Source organism: Heterostelium album (genome assembly GCF_000004825.1).
Source record: "Heterostelium album PN500 unplaced genomic scaffold PPL_contig13, whole genome shotgun sequence".
In the NCBI taxonomy this organism is placed as follows: Eukaryota; Evosea; class Eumycetozoa; order Acytosteliales; family Acytosteliaceae; genus Heterostelium; species Heterostelium album.
The window spans coordinates 262,733-282,660 of record NW_008805090.1 but is presented as its reverse complement, the minus strand read 5'-3'; the positions used below and the strand labels follow the sequence as shown (position 1 = coordinate 282,660).

At 30.7% G+C, this 19,928-nt stretch overlaps 10 protein-coding genes across 10 annotated transcripts; 7 read left to right on the top strand and 3 right to left on the bottom strand.

Moving 5' to 3' along the window:
* Positions 1-466: 466 nt before the first annotated feature.
* On the top strand, positions 467-835 carry PPL_05906 (RhoGAP domain-containing protein; the record flags this gene model as incomplete). Its single annotated transcript, XM_020576776.1, has 1 exon — positions 467-835. The coding sequence occupies one exon, from the start codon at positions 467-469 to the stop codon at positions 833-835; it is 369 nt and encodes a 122-aa protein (XP_020433188.1).
* A 759-nt stretch (positions 836-1,594) lies between these two features.
* On the top strand, positions 1,595-2,397 carry psmA5 (proteasome subunit alpha type-5; the record flags this gene model as incomplete). Its single annotated transcript, XM_020576775.1, has 2 exons — positions 1,595-1,996; positions 2,068-2,397. 2 exons carry the CDS (start codon positions 1,595-1,597, stop codon positions 2,395-2,397), a joined length of 732 nt encoding a protein of 243 aa, XP_020433187.1.
* Positions 2,398-2,756: 359 nt separating this feature from the next.
* On the top strand, positions 2,757-4,736 carry PPL_05904 (uncharacterized protein; the record flags this gene model as incomplete). Its single annotated transcript, XM_020576774.1, has 2 exons — positions 2,757-3,218; positions 3,513-4,736. The coding sequence occupies 2 exons, from the start codon at positions 2,757-2,759 to the stop codon at positions 4,734-4,736; spliced, it is 1,686 nt and encodes a 561-aa protein (XP_020433186.1).
* Positions 4,737-4,798: 62 nt separating this feature from the next.
* PPL_05903 (uncharacterized protein) lies at positions 4,799-5,336 on the bottom strand (the record flags this gene model as incomplete). Its single annotated transcript, XM_020576773.1, has 4 exons — positions 4,799-4,880; positions 4,983-5,060; positions 5,221-5,252; positions 5,274-5,336. The coding sequence occupies 4 exons, from the start codon at positions 5,334-5,336 to the stop codon at positions 4,799-4,801; spliced, it is 255 nt and encodes an 84-aa protein (XP_020433185.1).
* Positions 5,337-5,391: 55 nt separating this feature from the next.
* PPL_05902 (calcium-binding EGF-like domain-containing protein) lies at positions 5,392-10,685 on the top strand (the record flags this gene model as incomplete). Its single annotated transcript, XM_020576772.1, has 17 exons — positions 5,392-5,396; positions 6,822-6,847; positions 6,926-6,954; positions 7,016-7,131; positions 7,198-7,440; positions 7,507-7,659; positions 7,727-7,867; positions 7,926-7,979; positions 8,036-8,098; positions 8,160-8,213; positions 8,274-8,339; positions 8,420-8,673; positions 8,736-8,783; positions 8,847-8,934; positions 9,004-9,092; positions 9,162-9,404; positions 9,478-10,685. 17 exons carry the CDS (start codon positions 5,392-5,394, stop codon positions 10,683-10,685), a joined length of 2,880 nt encoding a protein of 959 aa, XP_020433184.1.
* Positions 10,686-10,971: 286 nt separating this feature from the next.
* On the top strand, positions 10,972-13,134 carry PPL_05901 (uncharacterized protein; the record flags this gene model as incomplete). Its single annotated transcript, XM_020576771.1, has 4 exons — positions 10,972-12,137; positions 12,167-12,270; positions 12,404-12,793; positions 13,127-13,134. 4 exons carry the CDS (start codon positions 10,972-10,974, stop codon positions 13,132-13,134), a joined length of 1,668 nt encoding a protein of 555 aa, XP_020433183.1.
* Positions 13,135-13,230: 96 nt separating this feature from the next.
* PPL_05900 (uncharacterized protein) lies at positions 13,231-13,857 on the bottom strand (the record flags this gene model as incomplete). Its single annotated transcript, XM_020576770.1, has 2 exons — positions 13,231-13,636; positions 13,847-13,857. The coding sequence occupies 2 exons, from the start codon at positions 13,855-13,857 to the stop codon at positions 13,231-13,233; spliced, it is 417 nt and encodes a 138-aa protein (XP_020433182.1).
* A 1,007-nt stretch (positions 13,858-14,864) lies between these two features.
* Positions 14,865-16,734, top strand: erkA (extracellular signal-regulated protein kinase; the record flags this gene model as incomplete). The annotated part of the gene is made up of 5 exons (XM_020576769.1): positions 14,865-15,401; positions 15,480-15,686; positions 15,768-15,936; positions 16,016-16,087; positions 16,199-16,734. The coding sequence occupies 5 exons, from the start codon at positions 14,865-14,867 to the stop codon at positions 16,732-16,734; spliced, it is 1,521 nt and encodes a 506-aa protein (XP_020433181.1).
* A 189-nt stretch (positions 16,735-16,923) lies between these two features.
* Positions 16,924-18,231, bottom strand: PPL_05898 (uncharacterized protein; the record flags this gene model as incomplete). Its single annotated transcript, XM_020576768.1, has 2 exons — positions 16,924-18,051; positions 18,205-18,231. 2 exons carry the CDS (start codon positions 18,229-18,231, stop codon positions 16,924-16,926), a joined length of 1,155 nt encoding a protein of 384 aa, XP_020433180.1.
* Positions 18,232-18,629: 398 nt separating this feature from the next.
* PPL_05897 (putative CorA family magnesium ion transporter) lies at positions 18,630-19,875 on the top strand (the record flags this gene model as incomplete). Its single annotated transcript, XM_020576767.1, has 4 exons — positions 18,630-18,713; positions 18,798-19,041; positions 19,143-19,238; positions 19,748-19,875. 4 exons carry the CDS (start codon positions 18,630-18,632, stop codon positions 19,873-19,875), a joined length of 552 nt encoding a protein of 183 aa, XP_020433179.1.
* Between the last annotated feature and the right edge of the window lie 53 nt (positions 19,876-19,928).

Sequence of the window (19,928 nt, the reverse complement as noted above, 5' to 3'; positions counted from 1 at the left end):
GCGAATCTACAACGCGGAAACCTATACAACGGAGCGTGAGTTTGAGCTGCCCAAGATTGGCCGTATCTTTTCGCTGATAACGGTGAAGGATCGCGCCTGGATAGCAAGCTCCACCGGTGTCTCGGTGTGGGGACGCGACTCGACACGCGACGAAGCCGACGGAAAATTCAGCGGATTGCACACATCACTCACACCGGTCTACTCACACGGCGAACTCCGTGTATGGGCAGGCAGCGAACAGAAAATAACCATTATATCGACAACACAAAACGAAATCGTACAGACCATCGACTTGCCCGGCCAGTTTATCCTGTCGTTGGTGGAGATCTTTGGCGACTCCAACCAGGTGTGGGCGGGCTGTAACAACGGAGTGATCAACATCTTTGATAAAACAACCGGTGAGTTGCTCAACCAACTGAAAACACCGGCCAGTCGTAACATCTCGTGTCTGGTGTGTCACGCTTTCATGGAGGAACCGATGGTGTGGGCCGGTAGCGAGGACAAGACCATCTTTGTCATCGATCCACGCACCCTCAACATCATAAATACAATCAACCATCCCGAGATGCTCATGATCAACTCGCTGAAATCGATTGCCAATTCGATCTGGTCGTGTTCGCGTGACTCTTCGATCAGAATGTGGGACCCACGCACCTACGAGTGCAAGGGTGTCCTCGACCAATACCACACCGACGCTGTAACCGACGCCGTCTTTTGCTTCAACAGCCGAAAGGTACGCTGGGAATTCTGGAGTGCCAGCTACGACAAGTCCATATGCATCTGGGTAGTTAGTTCCGATAGTTTACAACCACCACCACCAAACATCTCTGTCTAAAATAATCATACCTATAGTAATAACATTATTAAATTATTATAATATATTTAAACATCATCATCATGAAAATAAATAATAATGATAACCACAACCACAAACAATAGCATAGAAACAACAAGTTTTTAGCACATTTTTGAAATGTTTTTGATTACATTAACACTTACATTCCAACATTCTTTGACAAGTGTCATAACATTTTTGAAGAGAAATTCATGACCAAATCAAATTCAAAAATTAGACATAAATGATTTAACAAGTGGTAAGGTGAAGAATTTGCTCACACAGATATCTAACGAAATCCATTGAATATTCCATTCTCAAGAGCCAAACATTGGATTATTTCTTATAAAACTATATTTTACAAAACAGGAGTAAGGTAGATCTTGATTTATACTTTTATTTGTTTTTGGATTCAGACAGATAAGAAATGAACATTCATTATTTGTAAAATCTATTGATATATTTAACCAATCTATACAGATTTAAAATGAAATAAAGAATATTTGATAATTGAAATAAGTATTGTTATCTGATTTTTAACAAAAGTTAATAATATTTTTATGTAGAATCATTTTTTTTTGAACTTCAAATCAAGTGATAGCAAAATTTTTTTTGAAGATCACACACACCAATTTTTAAATTACTAATTTATTAAAAAACTTTATTTTTATTTTATTAAACTTTAACTTATAATTTTATTATACCTACATATTTATTTATATTATATATTATATAAGATATTATTTTTTACGTAAAAAGATGTTTTTAACTAGATCAGAATATGACCGTGATGTAAATACATTCTCATCAGAAGGTCGTTTGTTTCAAGTAGAGTATGCGCTGGAGGCAATCAAGTTGGGATCAACAGCGATCGGAATTCAATGTGAGGAAGGTGTTGTATTGGCAGTCGAGAAGAGATTGACATCGACATTGTTGGAGCCATCATCAATCCAGAAGGTCGTTGAGATCGACTACCACTTGATCTGTGCAATGTCTGGTCTCACTGCTGACTCTCGTACCATTATAGATCACGCACGTATCGAAACTCAAAATCATAGATTCAACTTTGACGAACCAATGGGTGTAGAATCTTGTGTACAATCAATCTGTGATCTCGCGCTTCGTTTCGGTGAGAATCGTAAAGAAGGTGAAGAGAAAATGGTAAGTTATTAAAAAATTAATAACTAAAATAATAAACTAATCAAATGTATGTGTATGTTGTGTTTTAATAGAGTCGTCCATTTGGTGTTGCTTTGTTGATTGCAGGTGTAGATGAAAGAGGACCATCTTTATATCATTCAGATCCATCCGGTACTTTTACACAATATAATGCAAAGGCTATTGGTGCCGGTTCAGAGGGTGCACAGATTACACTGCAAGAAAAGTATTCAAAGACATTGACATTGATAGAGGCACAGCAGTTGGCATTGACCACATTGAAACAAGTCATGGAAGAAGCAATCACCACCACCAACGTCGAAGTCGCCGTCATTACAAAGAAAGACAAGAAGTTTAAGATCTATAACAAAGAGGATTTAGAAGGTCTTATTGCCACCCTTTAAAAAAACATTATCTCTTTTTTTGTTTATAATTAATTTGTAAAAGAAAAAAAAACAAATAACAACTTCATTCATTCATCATCATCATCATCCCAAAATTGTAATCAAAAACAACATCAACAACAATTAGCTCATATTAATAATAACAACAACAACAACAACAACAGTATAAATAAATAAAACATAGATTTATGCCAACCTATTAACTTTAACTTTAAAAGTATTATTATTATATTTTTTAATTCTGTTTTTTTTTTTTTTTTTTTTTTTTTTTTTTTTGAGAAGTTAGAGGTTGTGGAATGGAGTGACAACATTGTTTGTCGGAATAATTATATTATTTAGTCGGACATTGTAAATATATAATGATGAATTCAACTAAATCAAAGACAATGACAATGAGTTCGACAACAACAACAACTACAACAACTACATCTACACCTAAGCTTAATATTCAAACTTCGAAGAGTAGTAATAATACTCAAAAAGATGCAAGTATAAAGATGATAGATAGATATAAAGAATCATCAAATAAAGAGAAACTTATTGGTACCGAAAAGTTAAAGATAAATAATAAACCAATATCTAAATCGAATATTAATAATAATAATAATAATAGTAAGAATCCGAATCAGAGAAATACAAATAGTAATAGTACAAATAATACAAATACAAATAATAGTAAAAAGAAAGTTAATGTTATCAAAAAGAAGAAATCATCAACATCCAATGTAAATAGTAATAATAATAGTAATAATAAATATAATACAACTATGTATGAATTTATTGTTGCAAAAACCAATAGTATACCTATAAATCAACCATATGTAAATAAATTTAGTATAAAAAGTAATAATAAACAAAATATTAGTAATAATAATAATAATAGTAGTACTAAATCAATAAACAACAGTAAATCAATAAATAATAATTTAACAACAAAACAAACATTTCCATCGACATTATCATCTGTACATCCATCTTCAACATCAACAACATCTACTCTGACAAAGAAAAAGAAAACTATTCCTTAGAGACATACCAAAAAAAGAAAAAAAATATCATCGTTAAAGAGAAATATATTATTGTATAAACAACTAAAACAAAATTATGTACAACAGCAACAATTGAAACAACAACAACAATTGGAACAAATAAAAGATCAACAAAATATTGATAGTTTAGATAAAGTTGAAACAGAAAGAGAAATAGAAGAATCATCATTAAATGCAAAAGAAGAAGAGACAACAACAACTACCACTACTACCACTACAACTACTACATCTTCAAATAATACTACTTCTACCACACCAAATAATGTTGGTGTCAATAGTGAGGTTGCTGTTGCTGTTGTTCAAGAATATATGAATCAAGTTTGTACAAAGGAGATTGATGATACTGCCAGAGAGTTCATTGTGAAGATCAAACAGTTTCAAGATAACTATGCATTGAAGAATCCCGATAAACCAAAGAAGAGATTCATTACGGGACTTCGTGAGATTGAGAGAGCTGCCGATTGTGGAAAGTTGTCTGCTGTCATCATTGCTCCAAACATAGAGGATATCAACTGTCCGGGTGGTCTCAACGAATCGATCAAGTCCATCATCAGACTCTGTAGATCTAAACAGCTGCTCTATACATTTGCACTCAGCCGAAGAATCATTGGTCGACTTATCAACGTGCACATCAAAGTCAGTGCATTCGGCATTCTATTCCACGACGGTGCAGAGGATATCTACAACAGACTCTCGAAACTGACACTTGCATCAAGAGATACATTTAGAAAACAACAACAACAAGTTCAACAACTTGAAAAACAAATACAATCATTGGATATTACAACGACAACGACAACAACATCATCATCATTATCATTATCATCAACATTATTGCAAAATGATGAAAAGAAAGAGGTTTATGATATGTTTGTTAAGGCAACCAATGAGAAGAAACAGAATCATAAGGAATTACTGGCGCAACAACAGAAGCAGAAACAAGAACGATTGGAATTGGAGGAGAAAGAGATTGAAAAGAAAAAGCAGCAACACAGACAACAGCTACAACAGTTGAAGGAAAACAAACAGCTACAACAAAAACAACAAAAGAAACAACAGCTTTTAGGTGAGGAAAAAGAAAAAGAAAAACCGATCAAACAACAGCAACAACAACCATCAAAGAAGTCACAACAATCAAAAGATAACAACAAAATAGTTAATGAAAAAGTAGATGTATCCGAGCAGTTACTATATAATAATACAGAGCAACAACAACAACAACAAAATCATCAAAAATCAAATAGTAACAACAGTAACAAGAATAAGAAATTACAAAATACAAAGAAATAGAATAAATTTATTATTACTTATTTTTAATTTTTTTTTTTTATAACATGTTATAAATGATCAATTTACTTGGTGGTATATCCAGCGGGTGCACAGTAACTTGCATGAAGACAATGTTGAGAACAACATTCATAATCATATTTACAACTAGTAAATGAATGTGAAAACAAATAATAATAAATAATGTTGTTTTTTTTTTTGCTTTTAATATATTAAATATATTTTATTATTATTATTATTAATACTTACAATGCACCATTTCCATAACATCTTCCAGAATTGAAATGATTTTGAGGGAAATGACCAGTGGTGTCATCACATTGTACACTTTTCGAAACATTTATAAATTATTGTTAGTGTTGTTTCAGAGTAATGAATGATGATCAAGTTGAAAATCTTACCAAACAAATACAAGTAATAAAAATAATAATAAACTAAATAATTTTAAATTCATTTATTTATATTTAATGTTCAAAAACTATCTCACTCTTTCCATTTTATAGCTTTCCAAAGATTAATCTACATAATAAGTAAATTTACAAACTCATCTACCTTTTGGGGGTAGAATCTCTTTTTATGATGAGAAGTTGCAGATATAGTCATTTTATTTTTACAATCAAATGTATAACATTACTAAAAATAAGATGTAACTACTAATATGACGTATATAGTGTTCATACTTGACTATGGATACTCTTTTTTTTATGGTATAAACTTTATATATTATATTATATTGTGTTTTTGTAATTACAAAACTATTATAAAAAAAAGAGAGAGATCATGGTAATAAGTCAAGAAATGAACCTGCTTAATTGATTGATTGCAATTAATATTTTTTTGTAGTAAACAATATTGGGGAATAATTTTTTTTTTGCAAATTTTTTTTTAATTTAATTTTTAATTTTGATTTGTTATTGATTTGGATTTTATTGAAACCATCTTTCCTCCTATTGCAACTCTATAATCTCATTAAATATCTGTTATAATATTATGGTGCTGGTATTTATTAATATAGAGTACCAGGTCTTTAAAATTATAAATATCTATATTTTGTTCATAGAAATACGTATCAATGAGTCACAGTTGTTTTAGTTGTTGAAAAGGTAGGTAAATAAGTGAACATCAAAAGCAAGAACAAGTTGCCTCATATTGAAGTTTGTACAAATGAACAAACAGTTATTTATTAATATCACATTTCTAATTAGGATATCAATTTGATAATAAAATAAACATCTAATCTAAATTAGATTAGAACTTCACCAAATTACCAACAAAAAAAAAAAAAGATTCAAATTGATAAAAAGTTCAAAAAAAAATCTTTGCAAAATTTTTTAAAAAAATGTAAATTTTATTGATCTTTTTTGGAATTTTTATGTATCATGATAAAACTTTTAATAATATTATTAAAATCGATAAATTAATCTGGATGTTTGTTGTTACTTTGTAGAACGATTGGATTTCAAATCATCATCATCATCATCATTAACATCATAGTAGGGTTTTTTTGTGTTTTTTTGTAGATGTATAGTCCGGCTTACATCATCAATAATTCAAATTATAATATAGTTATAACCCCACCTTCCCTTCTTTTTTTTTTTTTTAAACTTTTTTTTTTTGGAGATAGGAGGAAAGACTCTGAAAATTAGAATCAAAATATCCAAATATTTATTTTTGGATTGAAAATTTCTTCTGTTTGTTTTACAAATTAAAATTAAAACTCTTCATCCATCTATCATCCAACATATCATAGGCAGCAATCGGACATAATATTTTAGATTTTCATTTAACATATAACAATATTTTGAAAAATATCCTGATTTTTTTAAATTAATATTTTCTAGCTAATATCTTTTATTTTTTGTAAAAACAAAAAGGTAAACTACTAAATAATTATTTACTTAGATGGATATATATAAATATCAAACTCAAATATCATTTTTTTATAAAAAAAATAAACCTTTTTCTACCCAAATCATTTTTCAAATTTTAAAAAATTATTACTTATTTGTATTATTAAAAAATGAATATTAAATATATATTCATATTATTATCCATAATAAATTGTTTAGGATTTATTAATTTTTGTAGTGGAGTTTCTCTTGCAAATTTAGAATGTAAGTATAAAATAATTAGAATGAGTAGTATCCTTTAGGATATAATATTAATATATTTAATTATTTTTATTAATTTAGTAAATTCAATAAGATGGTTAATTCAACAAGTATGTATTTATAATAATATAGATTTAATTAATGATAGTTTTTATTAATTGAATAAAAAAGTATCAAGTTAATTGGAATATAACTGGTAACACCTGTGAGGATATTACCATCAATAATCCAGATGGTGGCAATTTATTTTGCGAAACTGTTGGTGAAAGACAATCCATATTATCAATGTATGTATAAAATATTCAATCAATTTTCTATGATCAATTATTAAATTATTTATTATCATTTAATAGTAATATTAAAACCGGATCACCTGTGTATCACGGATCACCAGATAACATTCCAGCTTTGATCTTCCCAAACTTATTTTTATTTTCGATTGATAGCACCATTCCACCCTTAAACGACTCTTTTAATATTCTTAGTCTTCTCGATAACCAATATAATGACATTAAATTGGAAAACATTGCGTTACTGAATATGAATGTTACCGTTCCCACCAACTTTCCATCAAATTTATTATTCCTAAGTCAATTGTAAGTTATTATTATTTTTTTTTTTTATTATTATTTTTTATTAACTTCTATTTTTGTTTTTAAAAGTGTTATTCGAAACTCTGCTCTATACTCTGATATTTCTTTCGCTACACTTTTGAATTCCACAACCAGATATCTTACACTTAGTGATATTAGCTTTGTGACTGGATACAGTTTAAAAATAGATTCTAATATTACCTACCAAAATATTCAAACTATGTAAGATTTTCAAAATTTTTAAAATTAATGAATTAAATCGCAATTCTTAACTCATTTTTATTACTAGAACTATAACCAATGTAAATGTAATCGAAGCAAATGGTTTATTAAAAGTTAGCCAAAATATTTTCCCATCTCTTTACTACCTTGTGATAGAATTCAAAATTCCAGAAAATGTTACAGTTGATTCGATGGCACTGAGCGCATTGTAAGAAATTAATATTAAAAAAATTTCACAAAAAACTAATATATTTTATTTTCTAAAGATCGGTTACCAATGGATTAGTAACAATTGAAGACCAACTCAACCTCACAACTATGTAAGTTTTATACTTTATAATTTTTTTAAAGTTGAATTAATTTTGTATTTGATTAGCGAATTCAAAACTAGTGCTGTCTCAATCACAGATTTTAGTAAATATCCAAATCTAAAATCACTGTAAGTTTATTTTATTTTTTATTTATTTTTTTATTTATTTTTAATTTATTTTTATTTTTAGCGAAATCCAAGCTTGTACACAACCATTACTTAAAGCATCTGGTCTAACCAATTTGTAAGTGGTTTTATTTATTTATTTTCTTGCTAAAAAGTATATTAATAATTTCTTCTTTAGATTAGTTAATAATTCATTGGTTCCAAATATGCCAGATGATTCATGGTTTAGCCCATATTTCTCACTGTAAGAATAATATATTATTATAAAAGATAAACAACAACATTAATATTTATTAAATTAATATTATTATGTATATTAAATAGTTCTCTTTTGAATACACGTACTTATGGCCATTTAATGGATTTCAGTGCTCTATCACCAACATCAATAGTTATTTTAGGAATACAAAACGCTACATCCCAACTATATCCTTCTTTGTGCTTTGTTTCCCAGGTTTACCTCGTAGATACAACTTTGGTCGATCCCTTTGTACCAGAATGTTTCTATTGCTATTGGACCGAATTAATGAATAAATTACCAGCCAACACACCTCCTATTCCAGCAGGCTTTAATTGCAGTAAGTATTGAATATAATAGAATAATATTTTTATAATTGATACTCTAACATCAATTATTTAGATATTACACTCGAATCCAACGGTTATAATCTAGCTGATAATTATCAAAGTAAGTTTATTTTTATTTTTATTTTTTGTTGAAAATTATTTGCTAATTTTTTAATTGATTTAGCTGAAATTAGTATCGCTGGAAATAATTTGGGATATGGAAGAGATACTACATTAGGTCTTTTTATTTTAAAAACTAACAAATTATTCCAGTAAATATATATCTTCTTTATTTTTAATTCTTTTTTTCCAAATATTAATTTTTTTATTTATTTTTTTAGATATACTATAAACCAACCAGCTGGAAGAGCTAATATTAGCTTTTCAAGATCAAGAGGTTATAATTTTGAAATATTTTGGGGACCGAAATGTAAAATTTAATATAAACTATTTAAAAAATAACAATAACTAATTTTTTTTTTTATTTTAACTATTATAGTAACTGTTAGTTTTATTCAAACCCAAAATTTATTTACTGGAGATTTACTAGTTAGACTCTATGGTATATTTAATACTTTTGCACCTCTTCAAGTATCCATTGGCAGTCAAAAGTCAATATGTCCAATTTCTTTCCTCTCAACCTATGAATTAAATTGTTTAATTCCAAGCTACTCAACTTCAGAACCACAATCAATATCCATTGATGACACATTAACGATTCAACGATTATATAGTGCACCTGGTATGTTTTTCAAAATTGAAATTATAGTAAACAATTTATTTACAAAGCTGTTTATTAATATTACTTTTTTTAGAATTAAATGTTACATCAGTATCTTCTATTTCTAATGAAGGAGGTGATTTAATGATCACTGGTAACTTTGGACCGAATCCCTACAATGTTTCTGCCTGGATTTCATTTAATGAAAGTATTCCGTGTAATACCACCTCTTTGAATGCCACTCATTTAATTTGTAGTGTACCGGCTTTACAAGAGAACATTGTCCATCCCTTACGAATCTATGCCAATGGATATAATGTATCCAGAGAGATGTTCATTTCCAAACAAGACTGTATTAGTACTAGAACTGGTGCCTCCATATGTAGCGGCAATGGAAAGTGCGTTGCCGGTCGATGCCAGTGTCTATTTGGATACGGTGGCCACTTTTGTGAATCGAAACTAATGTCCAATGTAATCGTTTCGCCAAATTCAACTACTCCCGCACCAACCATGGTGGTAAGAGAAGGTTTGAATTTCACTTTCAATTTGGTTGCTATCCAAGAGCTCAATCCACTCGACGAAATCATCCAAGAGCTATTCACCAAAGAATGGATTCACAATGAGGTTGTCACTAGTGAACTGACTCGTGCCACCTACCAATTGCATAGACCCGCCGGTTCAATGGAACGAGTGACAGCCATCATTGAACACTCACCCAATCAAAGAGAGTTGGAGTTTGCCGGTCAGAAAACAATCTACTCTCCACACAGCATCAAACTGGCTGTCAATATCGGTAGCTGGCCATTCCAAGATAGACTCAATAAACTTCGTGTTCTCTTGGAATCAAAGGTAACCGTCGATGACAATGAATGTGACAAGTTGGTAGTGGAATCGAATGACAATGCCAAGATAGACTATATCCGAATGTCGATCGGCAGTGTCTCGCTCTACGGAAGATTCCTACCGTATGCAGAGGCAGACAATCATACGATTGGCATCGTCAATCAGCAAGTGAATTCGACGTCGGACACCCTACTGGTAGGAATGGTATTACCTTATTGTCAAGAATGTGCTATCGATCCCGATTTCTCTGTGTTAATGTCCAACACTGATGACAACATCGATCATTGTGACTCATCCAACAAAATGCCACCTTGGAAGTTAGCTACCATTATAACAGTTGTATCTGCAGCAGTCGTATCAGCAATCGTAACAACAATAATAATAATGAAAAAGAAAAATAGATTCAAAAGAGAAAGTAAAATTATGAGAAAACGATTGAATACCGTTGTTAATCAATAAAAATACATACAAATCAAGAGTTTGTTCAACCTAATTTTTACAATTGTAAATTATCTACTTCTAATAAATAATGTAATATTCTTTTCTTGTGTAAGGAAAGGTGACATCAAAAAGTAATAGAAAATAACTATTTATAAATTAATTTGTTGACAATTAAGTTATCATTTATTTTTAAACGAAACAAAGTTAGTCAATGTCTAAAGACGAATGTTATCGATTTTTTTTTTTCTGTGTTTAATTTTCGTTTTTCGTTTTAATTCATCTACTATTAATTTTAAGATATATAATGATATTCAATGAATTAAAAGATATTATTAATAGTGATGTAAATATATTATGTAAAGAAGGTGGTAGTACATTTCAAAGGAAAAAGGCAATTGAAAGATTACAAAAGTCAATTGTCGACAATGCAGATCTCTATACAAACGATCGATCACACCAAATCGAGCTGATAGAATGTCTTTCATCGTGTCTATTGACGCTTCTTCAAGATGGTCTTGAACGATCTAGAATGTTTAGCATATCGATGATGACCCATTTGGCAGTCTCGACTGAGCCAGGCTTGTTTGTCACAACGATGTTCGATCGACGTCTTCTCTTGCAACTCGACAACCAACTAGCAAAAGAAGAAGTAGAGGAAGTTAGAATCAACATAATCGAATTGATAGATACACTTATCACCAAAAATAACAACAACAACAACAACAATAACAATTCAATAGATCAACAACTACTATCAGCATATTGTGAACAATTTGTTGTTATTTTCAAGCGTGCTCTTACCGATCGTAATCACCAACAGATCGAACTGACAACCGCAACAATCATTCATCTTACCGAGAAGATACCGACGCGAATGCTATTGTATACGGGTCAGCTGGTACCGAGCTTAATCAACAACCTAGCGGATCGTCATCAAAAGATACGATCACTATCGTTACAGGCATTGACAGTGTTTGTCAGCAAGTGTGGAGCTATCAAGATGATCGATGCAATCGAACAGCATCTTACAGCGTTGGCGATCGACCACTCTCCAGCCGTGCGAAACACTCTTGCTACATCTCTACAACACTGGATGTGTAGCGATGTTCGTTCATCGTTTCGTCAACACAATGCACTCCTATTGAACTGTCTACTCTCACTCTGTGCATCCGACATTCCCAACGTATTAGAATCATCTCACCAATCGCTATCAAACATTGCACAAATATGTCTAAAAGAAGAGGTAGAATCAGATGAACAACAAGATAAAGAAACAACAGCAACAATCGATATTGATTCAATTATAAAATCATTGAATCTAACATGGTATCAATCTAATACAATGGCAATAGACGAGAGATCAAAGAAATATCTACGACAGAATGCAAAGAAGATCATGAGATATTACTATTCAAACTTTCACAACAATGAATTGGATCCAAACTCCAGAGAGATTAAAGTGGGAATATTGTATCTTATGCTTTGTTATCTGGGTGGAGAGTCTATGCTACCGTTCATCGATGCCATTCTACAGGTTCTTTCAGTGGAGGAAAACGATATGATACCGTCTATTCAGCTAAAGATAGTCGAGATATGCAAGCTGGTAGGTGCATCTATGGATAGCTCTGTTGTACTACCTCGTCTGCTGTCATTGGTAAAACAAGAGTTGACAACACCAACACACAGAGACACACTACACAGTCTGTTGAGAGTACTCAAACATATAATTACAACAGTACCAACAACAACAGCAATCAATGACATCGTATTGCTTAATCTATTACAAACACAACTACAGTTACTTTATACAGAACAATCTAATCGTTGTCAATCAACTTCTCTCGAGATATTGACTATTGTTTCCATGAGATTCAACAAAGCTATTCATAGTGGCACTCCTAAATCAATCAATTTAATTACAAGACTATTAATTCTATTGGATATATCATTATCTTTATCGACGTCAGTTGAACAATTAAATCAAATATCTCAAAACATATCAACTATAAACTATCAGCAGTTCATAGATAATAATACAAATATGATATTCGAAGATATCATTGGAAAGGATATTAATCATATTAAAAGATATCCCTCTTATCTAACAACATTGGAATACATTGTCAGTAAATCTAAATCATTAAACAACATACCAAAGAAGTCAATTGAATCGACTATTCAGATCCTCATTAAAATATCCTCAGATGATAATCAAAGAGTTAAGAATTTATTAAATAAACTATCATCTATCAATTAATATTAATATTTCATTAGAAATTTTCAATTTCTCTTTTTGGCCAAAAACATGGTACAATTTTGTTTATTCAATTTATTACATATAAAAAAAATTAGATATTATTTAGATCCAATATTTATATTATAAAATGGATAAATATTTTGGAAATTCTAGATATTGAATACATAGGTTTTTTTTTTTGTATTAAAATATTTATTTTTAGTAAATTAATTTACAAAACTAAATCTTAAGAAATAATGAATAAAAGATTTATTTTTATTTGAATATTTATACTATTGATACTGATTGCATTGAAAAGAGAAGGGTTTAGACAGTATGACATTTACCACCCCACCATAAACAATGACCAGCCATTGTACCAATTAGACACTTGGCTGGTGTCTTGAGAATATTGCAAGCCCATTCATTGTTCTTTAGCATTTCGGCAACATCAGAGTTATCGTTCTGGTTCAAGGTGAAACCTTCCAAGAGTGAAGAAACATATTCCTTTGATGGCTTGGCACTCTCTTCTTCTTGAGTTGTAGAGTATGGGTTAGACTGGCATTTTCCTTTATTCCAAACACAAACTTGTCCTGCAAGCATACATTCCCATTCCTTGTGAATAGTTGGACAGAATGATGGTTTGTCGACTTTGTCAACAACTTGGAGGGCATTGATCATACCAACGACCAGCAAGACGAATAAAGCTAAAGTTATAAATTTCATAAATGATCTTATTTTTAATAATACAAAAATATATATATATAAAAAAGTGAAAAGATTTAATTGAAGAGGAAGTAAAACAATCGAATTGTTGAGGCGAAGGAATACCGTAGATTCGACGAACCAGGAATAAAAAAATAAAATATCTTATCTTATTTTCAAATTTGAAAAAAAAATTGTAAAATATCTTGACGGTATCAACAAAACCCAAAAAAATTGCATACGATCCATCTTTTCTTGAATCCCATCCCAGGGCAAGAAATTTAATTTTTTTTTTTTACTTTAAATTTTACAAGAATACCTTTGAATAAAAAAATTGAGTTAACAATATGATAATGTTCAGCTGAAATATAGAATTAAAAAAAAAGGGATATCTATATATTAGTGCAGAGGTTCAGCTTACTATCGAAGTTAGATTATTTACTCTATTTAAGATTGATAAAAGGTTAAAAAAAATTTATAAACTTCTCAATTTTCATCAGTTCTAATATTCTCTCGAACATTCAATTATATTTTTTTATCTTTTAAATTATTTAATGTACAGTGGAGATGCGACGAGCGCAAACTCCACCACTACCAGAAATTTGATAACCGACTAGCCTTACGGTTAGTCGCCTTAATACATCCCAGGTGTGCAAGAGGAACGACAAAAAGAGAAGATTTGGCCTGAGTTGATCACCAAATCATTGTCATCAGGTAAGTATGATTTGTTAGGTCTTGGACTTATCCGTCAAATTGCCTAAATCGAATCAATATCATTATGGGTTGATATAAAATAGAAAGATTTTTTGAACTGATGAAATTTCAAAAAAATGATATTTTTTTTTTTTAACTTCACTTCACCTCTTGAATGTTTATTTCTTTTTTTTTTTTTTTTAAACAGACAAAAACTATAATAATAAAAAATAGAAAGGAAAGGCATTCAATAAACACAAATTTTAACTTAAAATTTTTTGAAAAAAAAAAAAAAAAAAAAAGAAAATAACCTTTTTTGGTTAAACCAAACAAACTGAAAGTTAAAACTTTTTGATTTATTTGTTCATAACAATTTTTTTTTTCTTTTGATTATTTTTGCGCAGCTAAAATTAGGTTGTTCTTTTTTTTATTTTTTTGTTTTTCAATAATTATTTTTCATATCTTAACGAAAATATTTAGAGATATATTAAACAAAAAAAGATATACTAAATTTATATTAAGTATAAATAGTATAAATAGTATACATTGATTTTCTAATAAAGATGGAGCCAAACTATGATCATTTTCAAGCTCAAATGGAGGCAGATCGATATTTGCAACCACCACAAGCAACTTTTAATGTAACTGGAAATGACTCTATCATTGAGTTGATGGATGGTGTTCAACAACAGCAACAACAACAACAACAACAACAACAACAACAACAACAACAACAACAACAACAACAACAACAACAGCAACAACTTCAGCAGCAACAGCAACAACAACATGCACAACAGCAACAGCAGCAACAACAACATCAACAAGAACATAAAGAAGAAGATAGTGCAGTACTTACACAATCAATGGATGAAAGACAAACCTACTCTGTACATGGAACAACCTTTACGGTACCAAAGAGATATAGTCTTATAAAGTGTGTCGGTCAAGGTGCCTATGGTATAGTGTGTTCCGCTCACGACAATCTCACTGGCAAGAAAGTGGCGATCAAGAAGATTATCAGAGCTTTCGACAACCTAAAAGATACAAAGAGAACATTAAGAGAGATTCATCTACTAAGACATTTCAATCATGAAAATGTAATGTATTAAAAATAGAGATTGATAGATAAATTATATATATAATTGAGTACTCATATTAATATTTTTATTTATTAGATTATATCTATTACGGATATTCTTAAACCAGTTTCAAAAGAAGAGTTTGACGATGTTTATATTGTATCAGAGTTGATGGATACCGATCTCTATCAGATCGTAGCTTCTGCACAACCGTTGACAGACGACCATTGTCAGTACTTTGTTTATCAAATGTTGAGAGGTTTAAAGATGATTCACTCTGCTGATGTATTACATAGAGATCTCGTAAGTTAAATTAATAGATGATCATCATTATATATATTAACGATATTTTTCTAATTTAAATTTATTAATAATTTTATATAGAAACCGGGTAATCTACTTATCAATGGAGATTGTTTATTAAAGATTTGCGATTTAGGTTTAGCAAGAGTAGCAAATGCGTCTCATATGGGATTCATGTCAGAGTATGTAGCAACTCGTTGGTACCGTGCACCTGAAATCATCTTGTCATGGAATCAATACTCTAAAGCTAGTAAGTCATTAATCAATTTTGATTATTAATAATCTTTGTAACTAATCATATATTTTTAACCTTTTTTACTTTTTATTAGTTGATGTATGGTCTGTAGGTTGTATATTTGGTGAGATTCTAGGTAGAAAGCCAATGTTCCAAGGAAAAGATTGTATGTCTAACTAAATATTATTATTATATTATTATTATAAACAAATTAACTAATTACTATCTATTATTTTCAAACAAAACAAAGATATACATCAAATTTCATCTATTATAGATATCATTGGTTCGGTTGAGGAAGAAGATCTAGCTAATATCGCCAATCCACAGGCAAGACAGTTTGTAAAGTCACTGGCAGGTCGTCCAAAAGTACCGCTTTCAACTTTGTTCCCGGGTGCCAATCCAGTTGCGTTGGATCTATTGGACAAGATGTTGATATTCGATCCCGACAAGAGAATCACAGTGGAGGATGCTTTGAATCACCCGTATTTCGCATCACTGCACGACCCCTCTGACGAACCGATCTGCCTCCACAAATTCAACCTCAACTTTGAAGGTTGGGATCTCAACAAAGAGCTACTCAAGGAGTTGATATACAACGAGATGTTGACATACCACCCAGAGGAGAGCATCCAACAGCAAAAATCAAACGGTGGTAATAGCCAATTATTCTCACTGCTACAACAACAACAGAAAGATATTCTTGAGCAACATCGTGCGCAACAGATTCAACAGCAACAACATCAACAACAACAACAACAGCAACAACAAATTCATCAACAGCAACAACAACAACAACATCACCAACATTAAAACAAACAATACAAACTGTAATAACTAAACTAAATATCAACACTTAATACCATTATTATTAATCAATCATCCCAATAGGATGTATTATCAAACATAACAACATTTTGTAAAATAAATAAAAAATAACAAAAAAACTAAATTAAATTATTAATATAATAAAAATAAACTAAAAACAAAAACAATGATGTATTAATCATTGTCTGTTTTCTTTCTTGTATTTCTGTTTGTTGTTGTCTTTTTAAATGAGAATTGTACTTTAGGTACTTGTAAATCCTCTGTTTTGATATCGTCGTTTTTGTTGGAATGTAATTGAGCTGCTTTACTAGTACTACCACTGCTGCTGCTGCTGCTGCTGCTGCTGCTGTGTGAAATTCTTTTTGTCATATCGACTGTTTCTTCGTCTTCAGAGTTTGCATCATTATCTTCGTCATCTTGGTCATTTGAATGATTGGTTTCAGTTTGATTGCTATTGGCGCTGTTGGTTGCTATGCTACTGCTATGGGAATTAAACATACTTTCACTTGGTCTAACTGATACCCAACCACCAATTCCAGTAGATTCTTCTGTAATACTTGTCTTTGGTTCACCATCATCATCGTCGTCACTATCATGAGCATCATCTCCTTCTCCCTCTTCATCATCATCATGATCATCTTCTTTCTTTTGTAGTTTTGTCTCTTCTTTTTCCTTCTTCTTTTCATTATATTCTTTCAGTTTCTTTGAGATGATATCATGCTCCTCCTTACTAAAACCATTATATTCATTTTTGTTCGCATTCTCTCTTTCTACTTGTTCCTTTATCTTTTTTATCATATCTTGTTGTTTCTGTTTCTCTAGCAATCTTTTATTATTTACTTGTTGTAACTTTCTATTATCTACATTTGGTTGTTGTTGTTGCTGCTGTTGCTGCTGTTGTTCATATTCAACTTGTTGTTGTTGTTGTTGTTGTTGTCCATAGTCAACATGTTGCTGTTGTTGTTGTTGATATGCACCATAATAATAATAATTATAATAATCATTGTAATATTGTTGACATGCAGCATTGTATTCTTCTATTGTATTATATTGTTGTGGCTGTATATGTTGTTGATAAGCATAGTTTTGATATTGTTCTTGATACTGCTGTTGTTGCTCCTGTTGTTGATACTCGGCATCTTTTTCATCATATTCCTTTTCACCAGCTTTGATAATAGATTGTATTTCCTTTTGATGTTTCTGATTTTCGATTTCATCGCTTTTCTTTACACGTTTCTGAGCATCCAAGTATTTAGATACCTTTATTTTGTGACTCCATCCATTTTCATGATTCTTTATACTCTATAAATAGTGATAATGATGATAAATATTTATCATTAGTAACACAATTATACTACAAACCAATTTATTGTGTGTATAAACATCAAAAAAATCATTATTATTATTATATACTTACAGCTTGGTTTGGATGAATGAATATCTCACAATATTTACACCAGTGTCTATTATTATTTTTAGCATTATTATTACTCCTATAGTAGTATAATTTTAAACCAATTAATAAATTTATTAGAATTTTAATTAATTATATAAATATAATATAATATTTAAAGTATTAAGTACTTACATGTTTAATATTATTATATTAATCGGTGGTCATGTGAATTTAAATTTAGAGTTTAGTTTGGGAAAAAAAAAAATTAAAACTTTGTAATACAAAAATATTCATCAATCAGTCAATCAGTTGATGTGATAATAATATTATTTATTGAATAAATGTAATTAATTAGTGTATTCTAGGTTTATCATTATTACACTGTAATATTTCATCGTCGTCATCTCACGATCCATCTTATCTGACTCTGTAATTGTAAATTAATAATAATCAAAATCATAATAATCGTAATAATCATAATAATATGTATTTCGGATACTCATCATCACAAAGAAATACCTCTACATTCTTGGTGGAGAATGAATCATTATTACTATCAACTGGCAAAGTATGTTTGCTATTATTTATTACTATTTATTTATTATAGTTATATATTATTGATAATCTAATATTTTCAAATAATAATGATTAGCATATAGTTTTAACCACATCAGGACAACAGAAAGCTGTTGGTTATACTTATGATCAGATAAGAGAGGTACTTTGTGATTTTAAACAACAGCAACAACAAGCACAACAAAATGAAAAAGATAAAATATCGAGTGATAGATTACATCAGTGGATTGACTTTCAAGGTTTAGATGAAAGAGAGCTCAATGATATTTGTAATTTAGTTGGTATACATTATTTAACAAAAAAAGATATTATTAATCAAGGTACGTAACAAGTTTAAAGATAATGTAAATAGCTAGCTAGAATTTTGTATTGTTAAAATATCATTTTCATTATCATTGTTTTGTTTTGTTTATTTTTATAGGTACAAGAGAGAAATGTGAATTCTTTCAAAATCATATATTTATTGTTGTGAATGAGATACACTATGAAGAGGGTTCCAATAACTTGGTATCGGGATGTTTGAATATCGTGTTGTTTAGGAATATGGTGATGACATTCCACCAGAAACCGATGATCAGTACTAGACAGGTGCTTCGAATGATCAGCTATTCACCGACCTCAAAGTTTATGATTCAACAATCGCGATCTACTCTATCGTCGTCGACTCTTTCGCGTCGACGTGCACATCAACACAAGATGAAAACAACGGTTGCAACAACTGACAACAGTGGTATGGGTAATCTTTCGGTTGGCAATGTTCTGGCCACAACAACATCACCAAGACCTAGCTCTTCGTCGTCGGATATTGGAACGTTGCCTTCTGCACCGTTTATTGTATATGCCTATCTCGATGTGGTGATCGATATCTACACTGACCTGGTCGATAAGCTCATGTTGGAGACGCGTTCACTCGACGACCTGATCATGGTGCTTAGCGGGCTGAAACAGGATGAACTGCACACACGTATCGGTCTGGCGAGCAAACGTGTCACCAACCTGCACGGCGGTGTCTTTGGTAAGAATGAGATCATAAGCATTCTACTGCGTGCCGACGAGAAGATCATTCCGAAATTCACTCAGCGCTACCTGAGAAACGTGCAAGATCACACGGTCAGACTACTGCAAAAGCTGACACTCTCTCAGAAGCTACTTAGTAATCTGAGCAATATCTACATGGCGCGAGTATCACTAGAGGTGAGCAATGCAT